At 39.5% G+C, this 19,524-nt stretch overlaps 2 protein-coding genes across 2 annotated transcripts; one reads left to right on the forward strand and one right to left on the reverse strand.

Annotated features, from left to right (window-relative positions):
* On the forward strand, positions 1-8,336 carry LOC133522817 (uncharacterized). Its single transcript, XM_061858279.1, has 3 exons — positions 1-494; positions 6,298-6,570; positions 7,720-8,336. The coding sequence occupies exons 1-3, from the start codon at positions 452-454 to the stop codon at positions 7,749-7,751; spliced, it is 348 nt and encodes a 115-aa protein (XP_061714263.1). The 5' UTR covers positions 1-451; the 3' UTR covers positions 7,752-8,336.
* A 903-nt stretch (positions 8,337-9,239) lies between these two features.
* LOC133522818 (Kazal peptide Pr13a-like) lies at positions 9,240-15,923 on the reverse strand. Its single transcript, XM_061858280.1, has 3 exons — positions 15,792-15,923; positions 11,886-12,089; positions 9,240-9,505 (listed from the first exon to the last, which is right to left on the reverse strand). Exons 1-3 carry the CDS (start codon positions 15,817-15,819, stop codon positions 9,447-9,449), a joined length of 291 nt encoding a protein of 96 aa, XP_061714264.1. The 5' UTR covers positions 15,820-15,923; the 3' UTR covers positions 9,240-9,446.
* Positions 15,924-19,524: the final 3,601 nt, after the last annotated feature.

Here is a 19,524-nt window from a genome sequence, read left to right on the forward strand (position 1 = left end):
ATATTTAAAAAAAAGCAAAACGTACAAACTCATGTATTGGTAATATTGAACTCATATAAAAAAAATCATCTTGGGCCAAAATCCAAAGAGGAAAATGTCGAGAATGTTTGTATGGGAATATGACCACTAATGATTCCCCTTAACATCTTCCCAAATCTCGAAAAAATCCACGTTTTATCGTCCACAAAAGAGTACTCGCTCTCGTTTGAAAGTCGGTGTCGTTATCGTGCCCCGTCCTCCGGCTAGCAGAGGTTATCGCTTCCCCCACCAGCTCCCGCTCGATACCGATGCACCAGTAAAGCGAAAAATACACAACCAATAACACCGACCGACCACAAAACAAAACAAATATATATTAAATAAAGTCGGATCTCGATCCGGATCGCACGCGAAGGCTTCGCGAGTGTAGGCTTGTGGCGGCAGTTACGTTTTCGGACACAATCAGGTGGAGATGTTAAGCGGGAAGCTTCTGTTTTGCGTGATATTAGTAGCTGGTAAGTTATGAAGCCTTTTATGATTTATATTTAAAAACAGAATAAAATACCAGACAGTTAATAAGTATCAGTACTCAAACTGTTTAATAAGTCGAGTTGGAACATTGTTCGTGCGTGTGTTATGTTTAACATACCTACTTAATATCTTATTCCTCTTGTTCTAAGTATATTGCAAACATAACAGTTTTTCAATACGATGAAAATAAGTGCGCGTAGCATCAAGTTTAAGTATGTACTCAGTCTGGTTTGTCGTGTTAAGGAAAAAATGGCTAATTATTTAAGCATGATGAAAAATTTTAGGCTCTAGTCAATGGAATTAGCCAAAAAGAGTTGGTATTCGTAAGTTGAAACGAGCTACAATTCCGTCGTCCGCCTAAACGGACCAATTTCCACCAGTCAATCGACGCACCGATCAAACTCAATGGAAAGATCCTAGTGAATATCCTCGGCTCTTTGTTTAGGCATGATATCATCTCGTAAACAAAGATGGCCTGTGCTTTCGCAAATCTAGATAAACGGAGGGTAGGCGCAGGGCAGCTGCGTAGACCGAGTGGCGACTTGATCCCGGGTTATCGCGCGGGACCCGCCCACCGCCGTATTATTAGACGTGAGTAACCGATCTACTGACAGACTTTAAGACGACTAGAGCGATGCAACTTTGTACAACTTGATACAGCAATTAAATCAGATTCATACAGATTACATCATGATTCTGTTTAGTCATTTAATATATTGCTTTAAAAAAACGATTTCTTTCTATCAGGCCGTAACTTATCAGGGCTAATTCGGCTAGTTTGACTACTTGTACCACGGCAGCCAGGTCTCGGAAACAGTTTTATTTTTCAAGTCGATTTCGTTTATTCACCCGGGAACAAAAATGATTTCATTTTCGTTTGCGGTTACCTGTTAGAGAATTGTTCTATTGAGATACCAGTTTATGCCAAATTAGTTCATCTTTCGTTTTTGTAGAACGAAATTCACCGGTTAAATTGAAAATATCGAAGCAAGATAGACTACAAGTTTAGCTGAGAGTGTCCGAGAGCCGAGAATAACCGGTATGATATCGTTCCTCGCAAACTATAAAATTTCATTCCCTCTTCTTACCGCTAAGGAGAACACGATTTTTTTTTGGTTCACGTTCAATCAATTATCCGGTTTGAATGAACGAAATAATAAACCGATTTGGGAACGATATTAATAGGTATTCCAATACGGGTCGGAGCCCTGACAGCAGTACCCATTTTAATGATGTTTCAGACCAAACAGAAAATGTGAAAGAACAGTCAATAAAAAAAAGTTGAGCCTCCGTACGACCGGTACATTTGTACCGCTTTAATTATCTGCTACAATGAAAATGTCAGCAATAGTTTTGGTGTTTTACAAGATAAGATAGACTAGAGATATAAAGCTATCTAGATCTCGTTTATTAAGATAATATAATTTAACATTTTTTTTTTATAAATATCAGCCACGATACTTTTTTATTTCAGCCATCTTAGGGAATCATAAAAATAAGTTCGATTACTTATTATATTATTCAGGTAATCTTAAGTTTAAGAATGTAATAAACTACTTTGTTTCCTGAAAATCGTACGACAGATAAACTACGGATATTCGATTATGATTACGATCTGAAAAAAAAAACATTATTGGCGGCAAAAAAACATTAAATTGTCACTTAAATAAATAACATCAATAACTATTTTACAGTTTAAAATGCCATCGTTTGATGGTCTCCGTCAGCAGTTACATACATTATACCAAATCGAATGTTTTCCTTCAGCAAATGCACGATTAACTACTTATAAATCCTAACTGTACGAGTACGTATAATATAATCTCAAACAAAGAAAGCATTTTTCAAACCAGTCACGCCGTGTTCGACAAATCGGGGAAGATCCATAAAAAACAAAGACCCGTCGATTTCAGAACCTCCACCTTCGGAAATTGTTCAGCATTTAGAAAAATAGCAATAGCAATTCAGAAGCGTCAACCCAGTACTGGTTAGGTACATAGATTAAATCGCAATACAGCCTACACACGGCGTGGGAACGGAGATACCACGATATCCTGAACTGACTCATCGGAAGTAGCGAGCTCAGATTTGTGGAAACCAGGCCGAGTGCCGTCGTCATCGATATGACAGCGAAAATTGCGCAGTTGTTTAAAAGCAACGGACCTATTGTCGGAAATAAATCTAGACCAACTGCCACTTTAAACCCTACCTACATTATAAACTTTACCTTGGCGGCCTTGGATCATTTCCGGGATTTGATTATTTTAAGAAATTAATTAATAACTTTCTACATTTTTTGGAGTATTTCTGGAACAGGATTCAGGGCAGTAGATCAAAGCACTACTGATCAATCCTCTTCGAAATACTTCGTAATTGTTTCTGTCAAAGAGAAAAACTTAGTTTATGTCGATTAACTTGTTAGGTAGGTATGCAGATATCCACACACTATTATTAATAGTAGTGTAGTATTTATACTTACAGTTACAGGACTTATTGTAATTCCACGTTCTAATTACAAAGTTTTGTCTTAACTTTGCTTAAAACTCCATGTCACCTCTGATCTTCCGGCTAGCGTCCATTACCACATATTGCCTAAAATTACGTTTTAGCTTAAGTAAGCTGCAAAAACCTAAGCCGTTTAACCTTTAGTAGACGTCGTTGTCATTGTCACGACAACAAATTCGGAACCCTAACGTTTTTATCGAATAGTTTTTTAAACCACTAAAGTGGTTATTGAACGATTTAACGTACATATCATACGTATGTGTAGTTTGCATGTTATAAAATATAACCTGCTGCTTAATAATTAGTAAATAATATTACCTACCGTGTGACCTAGGACAAAACATGTAATAGGAAGAATAATAAGGAAAATAATGACGTATGATCCATTGAAGTGTCATCATCATCATCATCATTTGTTGTTTTCCCGTTTATTTATCAATCAACATTTTTATGTAACTTAAGAGGGAAGGATAACTTTTTGAATCTAACGAAGTAACGGTAATTTTTCTATGAAATTCCATTTCGGGAGAAAACGGTTTCCACTAAATCTTAACAAATTCACTTTGATTTTGATGTCGATCGCTTCAACATAATAATTATATTCTAGGTTTATAGGTATAACCTCTTAACCTAGTTTTTCATTGTGTCAATAACATTCTAAAAAAACATGGCGAATGGAAAGTATTTAGAAGTGGAAAAACGTTTTCTCCTTTTGTGTGGACGATCAAGTGGTATTTTTTACCTCGTCAGTTTGGAAACCCCGCGAGTGCAAAATGTGTCATTGTATTTTAATTGCATAAGTACTATATTTCAAAGTCTATCAACTTTTGAAATCTTTCCGTGTTTGATAATTCTGATATCGAACTCCATGTACTTACAGAGAACGTGTAGGATAAAATGTGTTAATTTCCTTACCTATTATATTTCTTCAAATTTCCAATGATTAGTTACAAAATAAAATCCTACCATATTATTACCATAAACTCCTTACCATGAAGTCCATAAATACTACATACCTATATTGTTCTGATCTGTTCCTACTACTTTACTAGTAGGTACTAGGTAGATAGGTAGAAACCTTTCCTGATACGCCTAGGATAAACTTGTTAGGTAAGTTAGAAAATCCACATCAACACATTGTTCAAATATTAAACTGCAATGAAAAAGCTATAGTCAAACCAAGATAACTCTGCAGCAACAGAGTGTGATAGTGTCACCAGAAACATCAAATTACAATGAAAGTATGTCGTTCATTCACCTCCACAATTCCACACTTTGTTAAGTCAAAGTTGCTGCAGAGTTAGCTTGGACGGCTACATACGTGACACTGTGCAAGTACCGCAGCACTCACATCAGTCACCAGACAATCCGCAAACAACGCACAGACACAACGTACTACTTCTTAACTCTTCAACCACCAAAGACGTCAACTGACGCGCTCGGTTATAGTGTAATATCAACCTTCGTACATTCGGCTAAGGCTTACAATGGTGCGTTGTATAAAATAGGTGTGGCAAAGGGTTGATTGTGGCGACATGCCTGTAAATAAATACTCATTAGATAATAGCATCCCTACACTTATTACAAACTCAATGCAACAAATAATCATTTACGCATTTAACTTACTGTTTACATAAACCAAATTAAGAGTTATTTTCATTGCTGACACAATAGTTGATATAGATAAAAGCATGAGATCACAGGAAAAGTTAGAAAAACAAACAAAGGAGATTAGATTAAAGGTCATGTAAGAGTCGCCATAATCTGGAGCCTCGTCAAAACAATAACGGAATAAAACGAGAAACAATTAAGCTACGTTTATGTCCTCATTAATTATATGGAGATAGTGTATCGGTGACAGTCGGCGCGCAGCTTTCAGCCATTTGGCTCGATATTCTTTTTTTAATCTTTTCGAGTATCGCGACTCAGTAAATGTAAAAACTTGACTTGGTTTTCAAAATCTGATTAGAAAGTAACTGATAATACTCAACGTTGTTAGATGTCTGTTCGACGGTTCCACAAATAATAAGAGCAGGATCATAATTTCCAGTTTTGAACACATAGTACAACATAAGCTGCCAAACACATTGCCAGTGTAACCTGCGTCTAAACGTCGGAAATAAAAGTAACAAAATAAATTCGTTATATACCCGAGCCCCTAGTGTAAATTTATTCGATTACGAAACGTGACGTACGCGTTTGCGTTAAGTCTCATTTAGTATGGGATTTAGACACAGCGCGCCAAGCGGAACGTTTTGGAAACTCAAAATCCCATACAAAATGAGACTTAACGCAAACACGTGTTTTAATATGGGATCATAATTTACTCATAGCATTTACGGTAGAGATATTACATTTACGGCCACAAATCAACTTCTCTGATCAAGTGCAAGACTTTGGACATGAAAATGCTTGCCTATTTAAATTCAAGCATACCTACTTTTTAAACCTTGTTTTTCTTTGTTGGGTCATGAACAACATTAAATAATAAATAAACCTGGGACCGTGCGAAGTGCATGGTGGGGGTAAGTAAAGCGATCCCAGCGCATAAGGTGGTAAAAATTTGAACTAATTGCGGATAGCGTCTTTAACATTTCGTACAATTATATGGCTCGAAATGAAACTTTGATTTACGATTACTTCTGAAATATTCATTTAAATTGTATGGTGTAAGGGACCATTGTAAGCTGTATGAAATGCTTAATATAACGAACGTATTTATTTTGATAATTGTTAATAATGTATCCATGTAAATAGCTTTGCAAATGCCACATATTACGTGATCTTTTTCTAGAAGTTACGAATATGTATAGTAAGTTATCCTTAAAAGATAGACATTTAACATCGCGGACTTTTTTGTAAACCTATGAATGAGAAACAACCCCACCATACATTGTGTTGTTATAGTAGCTCAAACGGATTAGGCAGCGTTTTGGATTAAAGCTCCTAGCCAGCGTGATTTTTTCCGACAACATCGTTATATTTCAAACAATTTACACAAAACCTTAACAAGTTAAATACTTAAGCCTTCCTCAAGAATCACTCTATTGATAAATGAAAGTCGTATGAAAATTCGTTCAGTAGTTTTTAGTTTTGGAGTAGTTTTATAAGATGTAGTGAATTGACGTTTTCCCCTAGACTTGCGGACACTAGGTTGCGTGACAGTCGTGCACGCTCCCATTTGTAAACTGTTGGCTAAGTCAAAAGCAGTACTACTGCACGTAAATTGACAATGTTCTTAACTTCTCGAAGAGGTCTAGTGATTCTTTTGTGTTTTTTCAGCGTGGCACGAGGCTCATACCGCCAGCCTCCCGTTCGTGCGGCTGCCGCAGCTGGACGACAGCGACGACAACGAGTTGCTGGACGACGTGGCGGACGCGCGGCTGCCCGTGGAGATGCGCGCGCGCGTGCGCGAGGGCGTGCCGCCGCCGCTGTGCGCGGGCCGCTGCGCCTCGCCGCCACGCGGCCCGGTTTGCGCCTTCGATGCAGCTGGCACAGCACGCACATTCGCGACACTTTGCGAGCTTGAGGCAGTATCGTGCCGTGAGAGCACCTGTAAGTGATCCAAACACCCCCCCGAAAAGAATCATTATCCGACCGTGGGAATTTTCAGGGTCCCTACCTACCCTTTTTGGGTTCAAGCCCCACTCAAATAAAATCCTGGTAGCATTTTCATTCAAAAAAGTGGAAACTGATACCAGAACGGAGCAGCTCTTCAACAACGCGTGTTTCACTAGACATAAATTCAAACTCAAAACTGTTAATGAGTGTTTCACATTGGGCGATTTGTCTTCTTCGTTAAGTTTGTTAAGCAAGTAAGGTTATTAAGAAAAAATTGTGTCAAGGTCCAGTACTGATGATGGGTTCCATGTGGAATTGAGGGAATTCCTCAAATCTTGATGGATTCAGATCCGGACCTTGAAGTTTGAAACGTTTAGTGCGCAAAACTGTTTAATGACATTACTAACATTAGTGTTTATGTTTCGATAGATAGGCACAAGTCTTGAAGAATGCTGCGTCACTCATGACAAAAACTGAAACTAAAGAGGGAAAAATGAACTTAACCTTAAAAAAACCGAAATTAAAGACGAAAGTACGAAGACGTTTACATTTTTCCTTATTGTTTGTTATTAATTTTTCCTGCACCGACACATACAAATGTCTCTGTTTGACCCAATGCTTGACTGGCAGAGAATGCCTTTTGGCATTAAGTTCGCCATTTGTACATTTTTCTTTATGTGTGCAATAAAGTTTATATGTTAAATAAATAAATAAAGTGGAGGACTCGCTCGAAATCACCTTTTCATACAAACGTAGTCCTCATTTTCCTCTCTGGATATTAACATTATAGAAAATATTTTGACACAATTTGTTGTATATCAACCACGGCGATTAAGAGTTAGGAGCATTTAAAAATTTGTATGAAATCTGTTTTTCGCTCCTAATTTTAACAATAATCAAAAAATCTAATAAAGGTCAAACGTAAGGGCGTAGCTATTGTTAATATAGGTACATCAAATTAAGTAAAAATATTTTCCATAATGTCAATATCCAGAGAGGAAAATGGGGACTACGTTTGTATAGAGAAGCAGCCATCCCCTTTCTTCTTAAGGTTTATTTTAGTTTTATACGCACTCCTTATCCATTGTTTACAAAAGGAGTATTTCGCATACCTAATCGATAACTTGTGTTTTTTTTTTACAGATTATGCTATCACGAGCTTGGGCGAGTGCTGACTGAAGAGACGGCCATAAATGTAGTATAAGATTACTTTACCCAAAAGTTTTTTGCAAAAATATGAAATAAATATACCTTTGTTACTTATATCCGCTGCCTACAAAGAAATCGTAAATGATCTTCCATAAAATCGTATAGCGGACTTAAAATTTTGTTTTATATTTTGACTAATAAATACGAGAGAGAATTAGTTTATAAACTGAGTAATAATACTCAATATCTCCTAAGTAATAAACGATAAAATGCATAAAACTTAATGCGCATTACATGAAAAATACCAAAGAATATAATATTTACTAATAATTAGGGCGTTGCTAGTAGAAAAGTTCCTAAATTCCAAATTGTCATTAGAAGATTCAGAATAATCTTTAAAATGATTGGAGACATAAATTGTCTTAAGTTTTTCTAGTTTCCGTAGTATTAAGCAGTACACCTACAACATATGATTATTTATTGTACAAAGTACGAGTTAACCGGTAGGTTAGTAAAGCGACTGAAATATTCCAGTCCTAGACGAATTGCTGTATTTATAAATGTATCAAGTAAATATTTTTAATATGAATAAAGCATATATTTTATAACAACTTCTTTTACATTTTTTTTAAAGATAAACTTACCTCTAAGTATGTGTACTAGATAGGTGTCTATTATGAATTATGATCTTCTTAATGTTTCTCGAGCGGTCGAGCGTCGGCGTCTACTGAAGTCTATGGTTGCTGCTCGACGCAACGCAAGCGCACCTGCTCAGCGAAGCCATTTTCCATAGCGCTGACTAGATTCAGACGCTCAAAAGACACTAGTGTGGGGTGGCCCTTACCCTCTAGGTTCTAATATTTTTTCATCGCACTTGCTCGAAAAAGATTTTATTTCATGCAGGTAAAGATAAGGTAAAGGACAAAGGCCTATATTATTCCCAGGGGGAGCTATGGATTGGGAATAAATGTAAATTCTGTCACTAATTCAAACGACCCATGTAGGTATAAATTTTACTTTTAAAATACTGACGTTTCCAATTTCATATTTTTGTTTATGTGTAAAAATATAAATTTCATTGTCAAGAGGGCGCTGTTATTCTCAAGTATAGGGTGACAATTCAGTTCAGTATGAAAAATTTAGTTTCAATGAAATTCCGCAATATGGCGCATGATCATATATTATAGGTCAGGCATTACAGTATTTCCAATCGTGGCTGAATGCCAGATAGATCTGTGCCTTCGATGCCTAACCTATCAAACAATGGCAATATGGTAGACGAATGTTTGAAATGTCGTCAATAAGAGTTATTTTTCTTCGGAAGTGTAATGAAAAACATTGTATGTAACTCCGGGGGCAAGAATATTGCAAACTCGGCTCTTTAAATATCACCCTCATGTCCAATATTTCACATACCGCCCTCGTTGCACAATAGGCTCTATTACTTACTATATATCTCATATCATCACATTAATTTTAATTTTCACAAAGGTTATATTTCTAAATTCAAAGTCTTTTTCATTAAACAAATTCGCTTTTGTTTATTACTTTCAAAGCTAGCTTAATACAAAAAAATCACAAATATGTAATACAGCATCTTGTAGATCGCAGTTAAAATCTTCAAAAGAGGTTATTCACAGATCATTATAATGCAAAGAGACATCAGTGCTGGCGGATTACTTATAATAAATGAGTGTAATAGCTGGCGGTATTCGCGTCATTTAGGACAGACGGATGCCTTGCGAGCCGGGGCATTCACCTTTGCTGATCTTGTGCAGCGCTGGAAGAGAGAGGACCATTAGTAATTGTCTCAATAGACAAAGGCAGTAATGATGTAGATAAGGTGCATATGCGCAATTACACATGTGGATTGGTGACCATTAGTATGAGTAGGTATAACAGGGTTGAGCACATTATAATGGCGTTATTCATGAACGCATTACAAGCCTGATTTTGCTATGAATCGTTTGTCTACCTGTCATTTAGGCTTATGTATTTGTAAGAAAGAGATAAAACATATTTTAACTACATCAGGATCGTAAAGTTTTTGAATAAGGGGGGCGGTAAATTCATACACACCACCACCTCACCTCTGGTCTGGAGTTGCAGGCGTCCATAGATTACGGAGACTGATTACCAGCAGGCGGGCCGTATGCTTGTTTGCCACCGACGTAGTATAAATTACAATATCATGACTGCTTTGATATTAAGCTATTCTAATTAAATTTAGAGCTAAATCGCTTTTTCTTAGCTTATGTGGTTCAAGAACCCAGCAAGAACCCAACAAATGGACATAATGCAGCACTAGGTACTGGAGGCCTTGGTCAGCTCATGCCCACTGATCAGTGCTTATATAGGTACATGCGAACGGATAATACCTACACAACTAACTTTCAGGGACATCGAACGCATAATTTTTCCATTTAAGCAAGGTATTTATAACTGGTATGTTTTGTTATTTCTAACTTACTGACATTCCTATTTAAAACTTATATCTACAGTACCTATTGATTCAAATGTATAACTGCAAAAAGCTAAGTTTAGCTCACTCAATCCAGTTTACTTCCACGGAAAGTCCATGTTTACAAAAAACAAACGTGAGTCACGATCCGGTCGGCTTGCCGATGCCGGCGCCCGCACAATAGCAAGGTCTGCTGCTGACAAAGCTTGCGTCATGTCATGTCACACTCTGCCGCGCGTGTCGAACTCCCAATCATGGTGGCATGGCTTTCACTGGCGAATTCGGTATACTTTATGCTTCGTAAATGTGTTTTGCAGTACCTATACCCAGATTCAGAAATAATGCAAACCCGAAAATTAAACCGACATAAGTACTCGTAGCCTCAATTAATTTTATACACGCTGAAGCACGGTGTGTGCAAAAGTTGAGCTGCAAAATGAGATTGCGAATGGCACCTTTGTCGAAACTATCGAAAGCACTATTTATTTACACAGCTTTGAACGGAACCATATTCGAAAGAATTTCCTCGTAAATGGTTAGTTAAGGCTTCACCGGCTTTTATGGTTGTTTAAACGGTTCATATTTAAAACTTACAAATCCTTATGTACAATTAGGTTCCTAGGGCAGCTTGCATCGCGTCACGCGTAATCTACGCACTCTTGCGGGAGGCCCCAGGGCTTGGCGCCTAGCTTGTCGATGCAAGTCATAGAGGAGTCGATAGTCATAGAGGAAGTTACAGATGTACAGTCGGTGCCCTTACATAAGTATCCACTTCCCTATACAGCTATACCCTGTTTTTTTAAGGTAAGAAATTTGATTGAATGATTAATAACCTCAAAAGTGTTGATAACTTTTTTCCTCCAAAATTAAATCTGAGTATCTATGCACTAAATTATAGTGTAATTTACATATTATAAAATTCAATTTATTTATTTCAGGCTGGCCCATAGATAAAACACAAAAATAATAACAATATCAAATAAAAATAAAAATACATGTCAACAACTAAACAATAAAGCAAAATAAAACATTAAACTCATACCTAAATTAATATTTAAATTGCACGGAAAATATTATACCGCAATATCATAGGAACCTAACATTTCGGAAGATAAAGCTTTAGCTTACCACTACTTTTGAGGGTAGAAAAAATCTAATCATAGAAAAACGAAGTACAGTAGTTTTCATGACGCACTCGTTGGCGAAGGACTAGGGCTTGTTGCCCAGCTTGTCAATGCAGACTGGCTCGAGGACAGCTACTATAGTGATAGCACTATATAATAGTGATACTAGCTACAGCAGTACTTACTGTCCTTGTGCTTGCAGTTATAACTAGTTGTCATAATGCACTCGTTGGCGAAGGATTAAGGCTTGTCGCCCTACTTGTCAATGCAGACTGGCTTGAGAGTCACTATAGTAGCTACAGCTGTACTAATGTACATTACTGTCCTTGTGCTCACAGTTGTAGTTGTCATGACGCACTCGTTGGCGACGGATTAAGGCTTGTCGCCCTTCTTGTCAATGCAGACTGGCTTGAGAGTCACCATAGTAGTACAGCTGTACTAATGTACATTACTGTCCTTGTGCTCGCAGGTGCAGTTGTCATGACTCACTCGTTAGCGAAAGATTTATACTTGTCGCCTTGCTTGTCAACGCAGACTGGCTCGAGGGGTGTAGTAGTAGTTACAGCAGTACTTACTGTCCTTGTGTTCGCAGTTGTAGTTGTTCATGACGCACTCGTTGGCAAAGGACTTGGGCTTGTCGCCCTGCTTGCCCGCGCAGACGGGGTCGAGCGCCACGGAAGTGCAGTCGTGTGTGCACGCCTTCTTGCGCGCCGCCTCCGCCTTCAGCTGCTTCAGGTCCGGCTTGTCCGGCCGGCACGATACCGCAACCACCAGGACCACTGGAATTATACATAATGGAACATGAGTGCTTATATTGTATTGTAAACGGTTAAGCAAATTTTTTGAATAACAAATACTAAATTAATTTAAATTTTGCTAGTAGGTATGACTTGAGATATAATTTGTGTTGTATCGTGTTATTGGTATGATAACACTTTGAACATGGCTGGATCATGACATGACTAGTAATTTTCATTTTGCGGCTGTTAACTACCCCGAAATACAATACTAATGTTAATCACGGCGAAGCTGACACTCAGGCGTACCTAACCGATTACATACAATGGATAAATAATGGAAATTGTATATCAGTGAATTTGTGTCACTGTTAGGGCTTGCAATTATCCGCCCTTTTTGTAACCAGATATTTCGAATACTTGTCATTTTACTAGCCGGATATCCGGATAAAACGAATACTTCGAATATTTACTTTTTATTTAATAAATCTCATCCGTCCTTTGTGAAAAGTTTAATAAAACTCACACGACCTTTATGTAATAAAATTTTTAGGCGTCCTATCTTTTCACCGATATTTTTTTCCAAAATTCATTTGGAAAAAAATATCGGTGACTTTAATGCTTTTTGCCTATGCTTTACTGTGAAAAACAACCTTCGGGAATTAATCTTTATGAGAACGTTTTATTTGGATTCGATTTTTTTGTCTAAGTAGGTTATTATTGTAGGTATACAAAATTTGTTTAGGTACTTAGGCGCGACGACAACGCACGTAGAATAAACGTTGTAATATGACCTTTGAAGATGATGTGCAAACATAGTTGGGAACCGTTAGGTTAGGTTCATCATCTCAGCCGAAAGACGTCCACTGCTGGACAAAGGCTTCCCTCTAAGATCTTCACAACGAACGGTTATTCGCTGCCTTCAACCAACGGTTTCCCGCGACTTTGATCAGATCGTCGGTCCATCTAGTCTGGGACCTTCCCACGCTGCGTCTTCCAGTACGTGGTAGCCACTCGAGATCCTTTCTGCCCCATCGGCCATCGGTTCTGCGAGCAATGTGGCCCGCCCACTGCCACTTAAGTCTGGCAATTCTCTGAGCTACGTCGACAACTTTGGTTCTCCTGCGAATCTCCTCATTTCTTATTCTATCACGCAGAGAGACTTCGAGCATAGCTCGCTCCATTGCTCTCTGAGTGACCTTGAGCCTTCTTATGAGGCCCATTGTGAGCGACCACGTTTCTCTGCCGTACGTCATCACTGGTAACAAACACACACTGGTTGAAGACTTTCGTCCTAAGACACTGCGGTATTTTGGACGAAAATATGTAGATGTAGGTTAGGTTAGAGTTATGTTAAGAATTAACAATTATTATTTGTTATTAAGAATTATTGTGTTGAGTTGCGACGTTGAAATTAATTTTTGGCAATGATTTCTTACACAAGCTTTAATTACTTGATTGGATGGTTTTCCGAACTGGTGACACGAACTGTATTTGTAACGCTACCAATAATGAAAGTTACTTTTATGGAATTAATATAAGGCGATATGCATAAGATTATCCTCGAATGTATATAAAAATTATTCAAATAAGAAAAACTCAACCGACAACGTCGTTTTCAATGTAACTTTCAACGTTTTTCAAATAGTTTTCTTAAAAAATGTAACAATATTTTTTGTCACAAACGGTATTCGAATTATTCGTTTTATCCGAATATCAACTTAAGAATTATCCGGATAGTAAATTTGACGGATATCCGGATAAAACGGTTATATGGATATCCGGACTGCAAGCCCTAGCCACTGTCAGCATAAGAAGTTTATTTTCATACACTCCAAATTTCAAACTGATAGGTAGGTACATGTGGCCATGATAATGAGGTAATTTTCCAAAAAAGGCAAAACTACATCGTAGTAGCTGCCTGTTTATCCTTACTTACGGCACTAACACAATGATTACGTCTGTGTGCGTCTGTTTTCCTGCGTAACAGGAAACAATCAAGTAATAAAGGTCCTAGAGCACGATACTTAGTCGGGAACGCGGCAAGGTTAGTAAATGTAATGAGGTAATGTGGTAATCGCAGGAAGGCGCTGGCCAACCGCCTGGATCCAACCTAGTCTGATGTAGGAGGCCATAGTAAGACTGTTAAAGGATCCCATCAAACCAAAAATATTTATTGAAAACTAAAATAGTGGAAATGGTAAAGACGTTTCCCATTCGTATTACATATCTATTATTTAGGTAATCCAGCATTAATGGGTCAATTAGGTCCACACCTTGCTTCGGGCCCGAGAGAGTCGTTTTCCGTTTCACGAAATATCAGCATATCCTTAACAATATACCTTAGTAAATAATATTATCTTGCTATTCTTTATTTTACCGTTTCGTCCATAATCTAGCGTAGAAATGACATCTCACCTCTCTAGCGATAAATTGTAAGTAATTATATGTCCTTATCCTTCTGTGCACACATGTTTAGAGTTATAGTCTAGATGTGTACTGTATGCTAACCCTGTAATAACACTGTAATTACTGCAATTGTCTGTAACTTGTTTTGTGAGACAAATAAAAAATATTAAATTATTTGGCAATTAGAGACAAAGTAATTTTACATGTCAAATATTGTGAAAGATGGTATTTCATGAAACGGAAAACAACTCTAGCTCGAGCCGGAAGGCCTACCGGGAACACCGAAATTCGCAAATTACGGGCAGCTTTCTCTGCCACTCTGAATACGCTTTAATTGTAGTAAAAAAAGATTCCCGTAATTTGCGAATTTCGGTGTTCGCGGTAGATCCTCCAACGTCGTGGCCGTTGTAAGTTGTGGATCGGTTTCTTTATATTTTGACTAGAGTCAGACTAAGTTGGCCCCGATTTTGAGAGCCCAGGCAGGGCACGTGTTATTTTAGACGTCAAACTTTCGTCGAGCTATGAAATTATGACGTTTACTTAACACCGCCTGGGCTATCAAAATAGCTGCTAACTTATCTTGGTCTGACTGTAACTACCTCTTAAATTTAACATATATCTACCTCCGTTATAATATGTGCGTATGATTACAAATATATAACTATATAAGTACGGTCATAAATGTCATAATCGCATATAATGTGTTTATTGCGGCCATGCTCTGCTTATTCCATTTAATGAACAGAGGACCTACCACGAACCACGTTCGACGTGTTGCCTCCCTGTCACACTTACGTACGAGTTTAAAATGTTTAAATTGCGATAGAGAGGCAACACGTCGAACGTGATTCGCGGTAGGCCCTCAGCAATGAGGATAAAGTTTGATTACAAGTTTTGTAATTTAAACGAGCGTTGCTGGTAGGTCTTCCGAGGACATTATGTCTATGAGTAAACACGTGAAAATACCTACAATTTGCTGTTGCCTACCTACTGCATCAATTTCATAAAAAATTAACGCAGGCCATATACAGGCATAAAGCGAGCATCAGCATATAAATTAATGTTTTGCTGGCACCTAACCGAAACAATGTTGCTATAAAATTAAGACGATATTATTCCTAACCATATCGAACAAAAGTTTACTGCAGAAGCTGTAAGTAAACAAAGGTTAACTTCTTAATCTAATCTACATAGTTCCCTACCATTATAAAGAAAATAGGTTTTGTTTTAAACAATCCACGACACCATATAACGGGAACATTGACGGAATTAACCGGTTGTTATTTATTCAAAGTATATTTCCTCAAAACCGGTTGATACTGGAAATGAGCTTACCAAAAATAGCAAAAGTGACTGCCTTCATGTCTGCACGGTTTGAGCACTTCACCCGAACTGTGGGCGGGCAAGGGGTACAGCTTTATATAACATCACGGCGGGAGGGGTATCAGTCTATCTTACAGAGTATGACCTAAGACGAAGCAGCGTGTAGTTAACGCTATGCTTATTTGCATGATGATTCTATCCTGCAAGAAAACCATACCTATTAATTGTTAAGAACCAAAATACAGCGACTAAATAATACAACAAACATTTATTTACATTATAAAGGTAAGTATTAGCATTGTACGGTTAGCTGCAGAGAAAAAAGGTACCACCCATGCATAATAACTTCTATGCAGGGGTGGTACCTTTTTTTCTCTGCAGCTGATTGCACCTATTTAATAAATAATATTTTCTCAAAAAAAAATTTCTTCTTCTTTCTCCTAATCAGAACACGATAGAATATGCCCTTAAACGGGTCCCCATTATTTTTGTTACATCGTGTAGGTACCTATATCAGGTAAATGGCGGTGTCCTTCATGCCACATGGGATTTTAAAAGGTCTTGCGATATATATTGCTAGACCAGTCTTAACCGAAAAGATACTACAGGAAGAAACTGTTAGTTAAGCGAATAAATTCATCAGTTATTATATATTTATATACTTCATACTAATCAATAATCATACTGCAGGTAGGTATAGTTGGATCGCACAACTTGATAAACATGCTAATTGGTAATTGTTTATCACGTTTTCTCAGAAATGGGTAGTTACGAAATGGGTGGATAGAATATGCCCTTAAACGGGTCCCCATTATTTTTGTTACATCGTGTAGGTACCTATATCAGGTAAATGGCGGTGTCCTTCATGCCACATGGGATTTTAAAAGGTCTTGCGATATATATTGCTAGACCAGTCTTAACCGAAAAGATACTACAGGAAGAAACTGTTAGTTAAGCGAATAAATTCATCAGTTATTATATATTTATATACTTCATACTAATCAATAATCATACTGCAGGTAGGTATAGTTGGATCGCACAACTTGATAAACATGCTAATTGGTAATTGTTTATCACATTTTCTCAGAAATGGGTAGTTACGAGTAAGTGTTTACATTGTGCTCCAAATGCTAGATCGTATCTGCTCATTTTAACTAAGTACCATAATTCTCCATTGTTTTATTATTTACTGGCCTCTGAATTAATCTGATCCCTAAAAACCAAGGTGAACCGGAGCTATTGTGCTAAGGGGCTGTAAAAACTAACTTGCATGTTAATCTCACAGATTTCGAGGGCGATCTCAGGGGTGCAGTCAGGGTGTTGATGTCGGATGATGCTGTGGCACCGTCGAGTCCTGAAACCCTTGCCAACTTGCAGTTAAAGCACCCTGCCCCATCCCGGCCGTTGTTGTTACCACCGGAACCAGACAGATCCTGCCCTGCGCTCACTGTCAGGCCGGAGGAGGTTGCACGGGCTCTAGGCTCCTTTAACAGTGTTTCTGCGGCAGGTTTGGATGGTATTCGTCCATCACATTTAAAGGAGCTTGTTTCAGGTTCTGCTGGCGAGAATGGGCTTCGGTTGCTGGAGTGCTTGACCAGACTGTGTAATTTCCTCCTTAGTGGTCAGTTAAACCCCTTGGTCTGCCCTTATATATACGGCGCGTCTTTGTGCGCGCTGTCGAAAAAGGACGGTGGTTTAAGGCCTATCGCCGTCGGCAGCGTCTTCCGCCGTTTGTCTGCCAAGCTTGGTTGCTATGCCGTACGACATGAAATGGCGTCCTATTTGCAACCATGCCAGCTGGGCTTTGGCACCAAACTGGGTTGTGAGGCTGCCGTCCACGCCGTCCGAGCCTTCGCCCTCGACCCAAACAACGCGGATTGCATTATCATCAAGCTGGACATAAAGAATGCTTTCAACTTTTTAGAACGCGACACTCTTCTAACAGAGGTTCTGGAGAAGGTTCCAGCTCTCTACCCTTTTTTATATCAGGCTTATTCGTCGCCTTCAAAGCTATTCTATAATGGTTCACCCATTTCATCTCAGGTCGGTGCTCAGCAGGGTGACCCGCTTGGCCCCCTAATCTTCAGCCTGGCTATACAAAAAGCAGTATCTAGATCTCGGTCACCGTTGAATGTCTGGTACCTCGATGACGGCACTCTAGGGGGTAGGCCAGAGGAAGTTGAACAGGATCTGCTTGCGCTCCTTCCACTTTTTCGGGAGTTGGGACTCGAGGTTAACTCCAGTAAATGTGAGTTTTTTCCCTGTAGCGCCAATTCTCAACCTTCCTTCTCTTCGTTTGGTACCTTACTCCCTAGTCTCAAGGAGTTGTCTACCCAAAATTTTAATCTATAACCTGAAGCCATCAGGGGGAGAGAGCAGCTTCTTAGGTCCGCTGGTGAGAGGTTAAAAAAGCTCTCAGCTCATGTGGCGCTTACTTTGTTGAGGTCCTGCATTGCTGTTCCCAAGGTGACGTACTTTTTGCGTACTGTGCCTGCCTGGCTGCACCCCGGCCACTTTGATTCGTTCGACCTTGTGGTGAAGGAATATGCTGAGTGTGTGCTTAATGTCGCTTTAGATTCGAACCAATGGGATTTGGCTTCATTGCCTATACGTAGTGGCGGTCTGTGTATACGGCGTGTGCGAGATGTGTGTCTTCCGGCCTTCCTGGCATCGGCAGCGGGGGTAGTGGACCTTGTTACTATGATTTTATCCTGTGATGGTGACAAGGCTATAATACCTTTCGCTTCCGATGCGTTGTCGGCCTGGGAGGCTCTCAATCCGGGTGCGCCCGTGCCTGAAAGGCCATTCCTTCAGCGGTTGTGGGACGAAGTCGGCATTAAGCGTCTATTTGGCAGTCTTTTAAATAACGCTTCTGGTGCTGATAGAGCCAGGTTAAACGCTGCTTCGGTGCCGGAATCGGGGGCTTGGCTACACGCCCTCCCCTCCCCTAACTTTGGCACGCTGCTCGACAACGACTCGTTGCGGGTGGCCGTTGCTCTTCGCCTGGGCTGCGATGTTTGTGAACCACATCTATGCATCAGCGGGTCTATGGTGGAGAGCAACGGGCACCATGCCTTGAGCTGTCGCCGCTGCGCGGGGAGGTTCCCACGGCACCACGCGTTAAACGATATTATTCGAAGGGCCTGAGTCGGTCGGATGGTAAAAGACCGGATGGTTTGACCCTGGTGCCGTGGGAGAGGGGTAAGTGCCTTCTGTGGGATGCCACCTGCGTCAGTACGTTCGCCGCCACGCACCTTGGCCGCACCGTGCGATCGGCGGGAGCTGCTGCTGAGCAGGCGGCGTCCCTAAAGAGGGACAAGTACTCGGGGCTGGCAAGCTACTTGTTTGTTCCCCTTGCCGTGGAGACGTCAGGGTGCTGGTGCGCGGAGGCGAAATCTTTTCTTGGGGAACTGGGGCGGCGCTTGCAGGAAAGGGGTCTCGACCCCCGCTCCGGGTCGTTCCTAGCGCAAAGGTTGTCCATCGCGGTTCAACGCGGAAACGCAGCAAGCGTGATGGGCACCTTTGCGTTGGGAGCGACGCGGGGTGGGTTGTTTGACTAGTTTTTTTTTAGAGGTTTGTTTAGGTTTAGTTTTATTTATAGTTAAGTTTATTTGTTAGTCCTTAAGTATTTTAATGATTGTATTTTTTTATCTCACAGTTTAGGAAGATACTACATTTATATGAGAAAATTAAATCACCACTTATTGCTCGCCTCGAATTCTATAACGTCGGATGTGAACATCCG

The sequence above is a fragment of the Cydia pomonella genome, chromosome 11 (assembly GCF_033807575.1).
Source record: "Cydia pomonella isolate Wapato2018A chromosome 11, ilCydPomo1, whole genome shotgun sequence".
Taxonomy (NCBI): domain Eukaryota; kingdom Metazoa; phylum Arthropoda; class Insecta; order Lepidoptera; family Tortricidae; genus Cydia; species Cydia pomonella.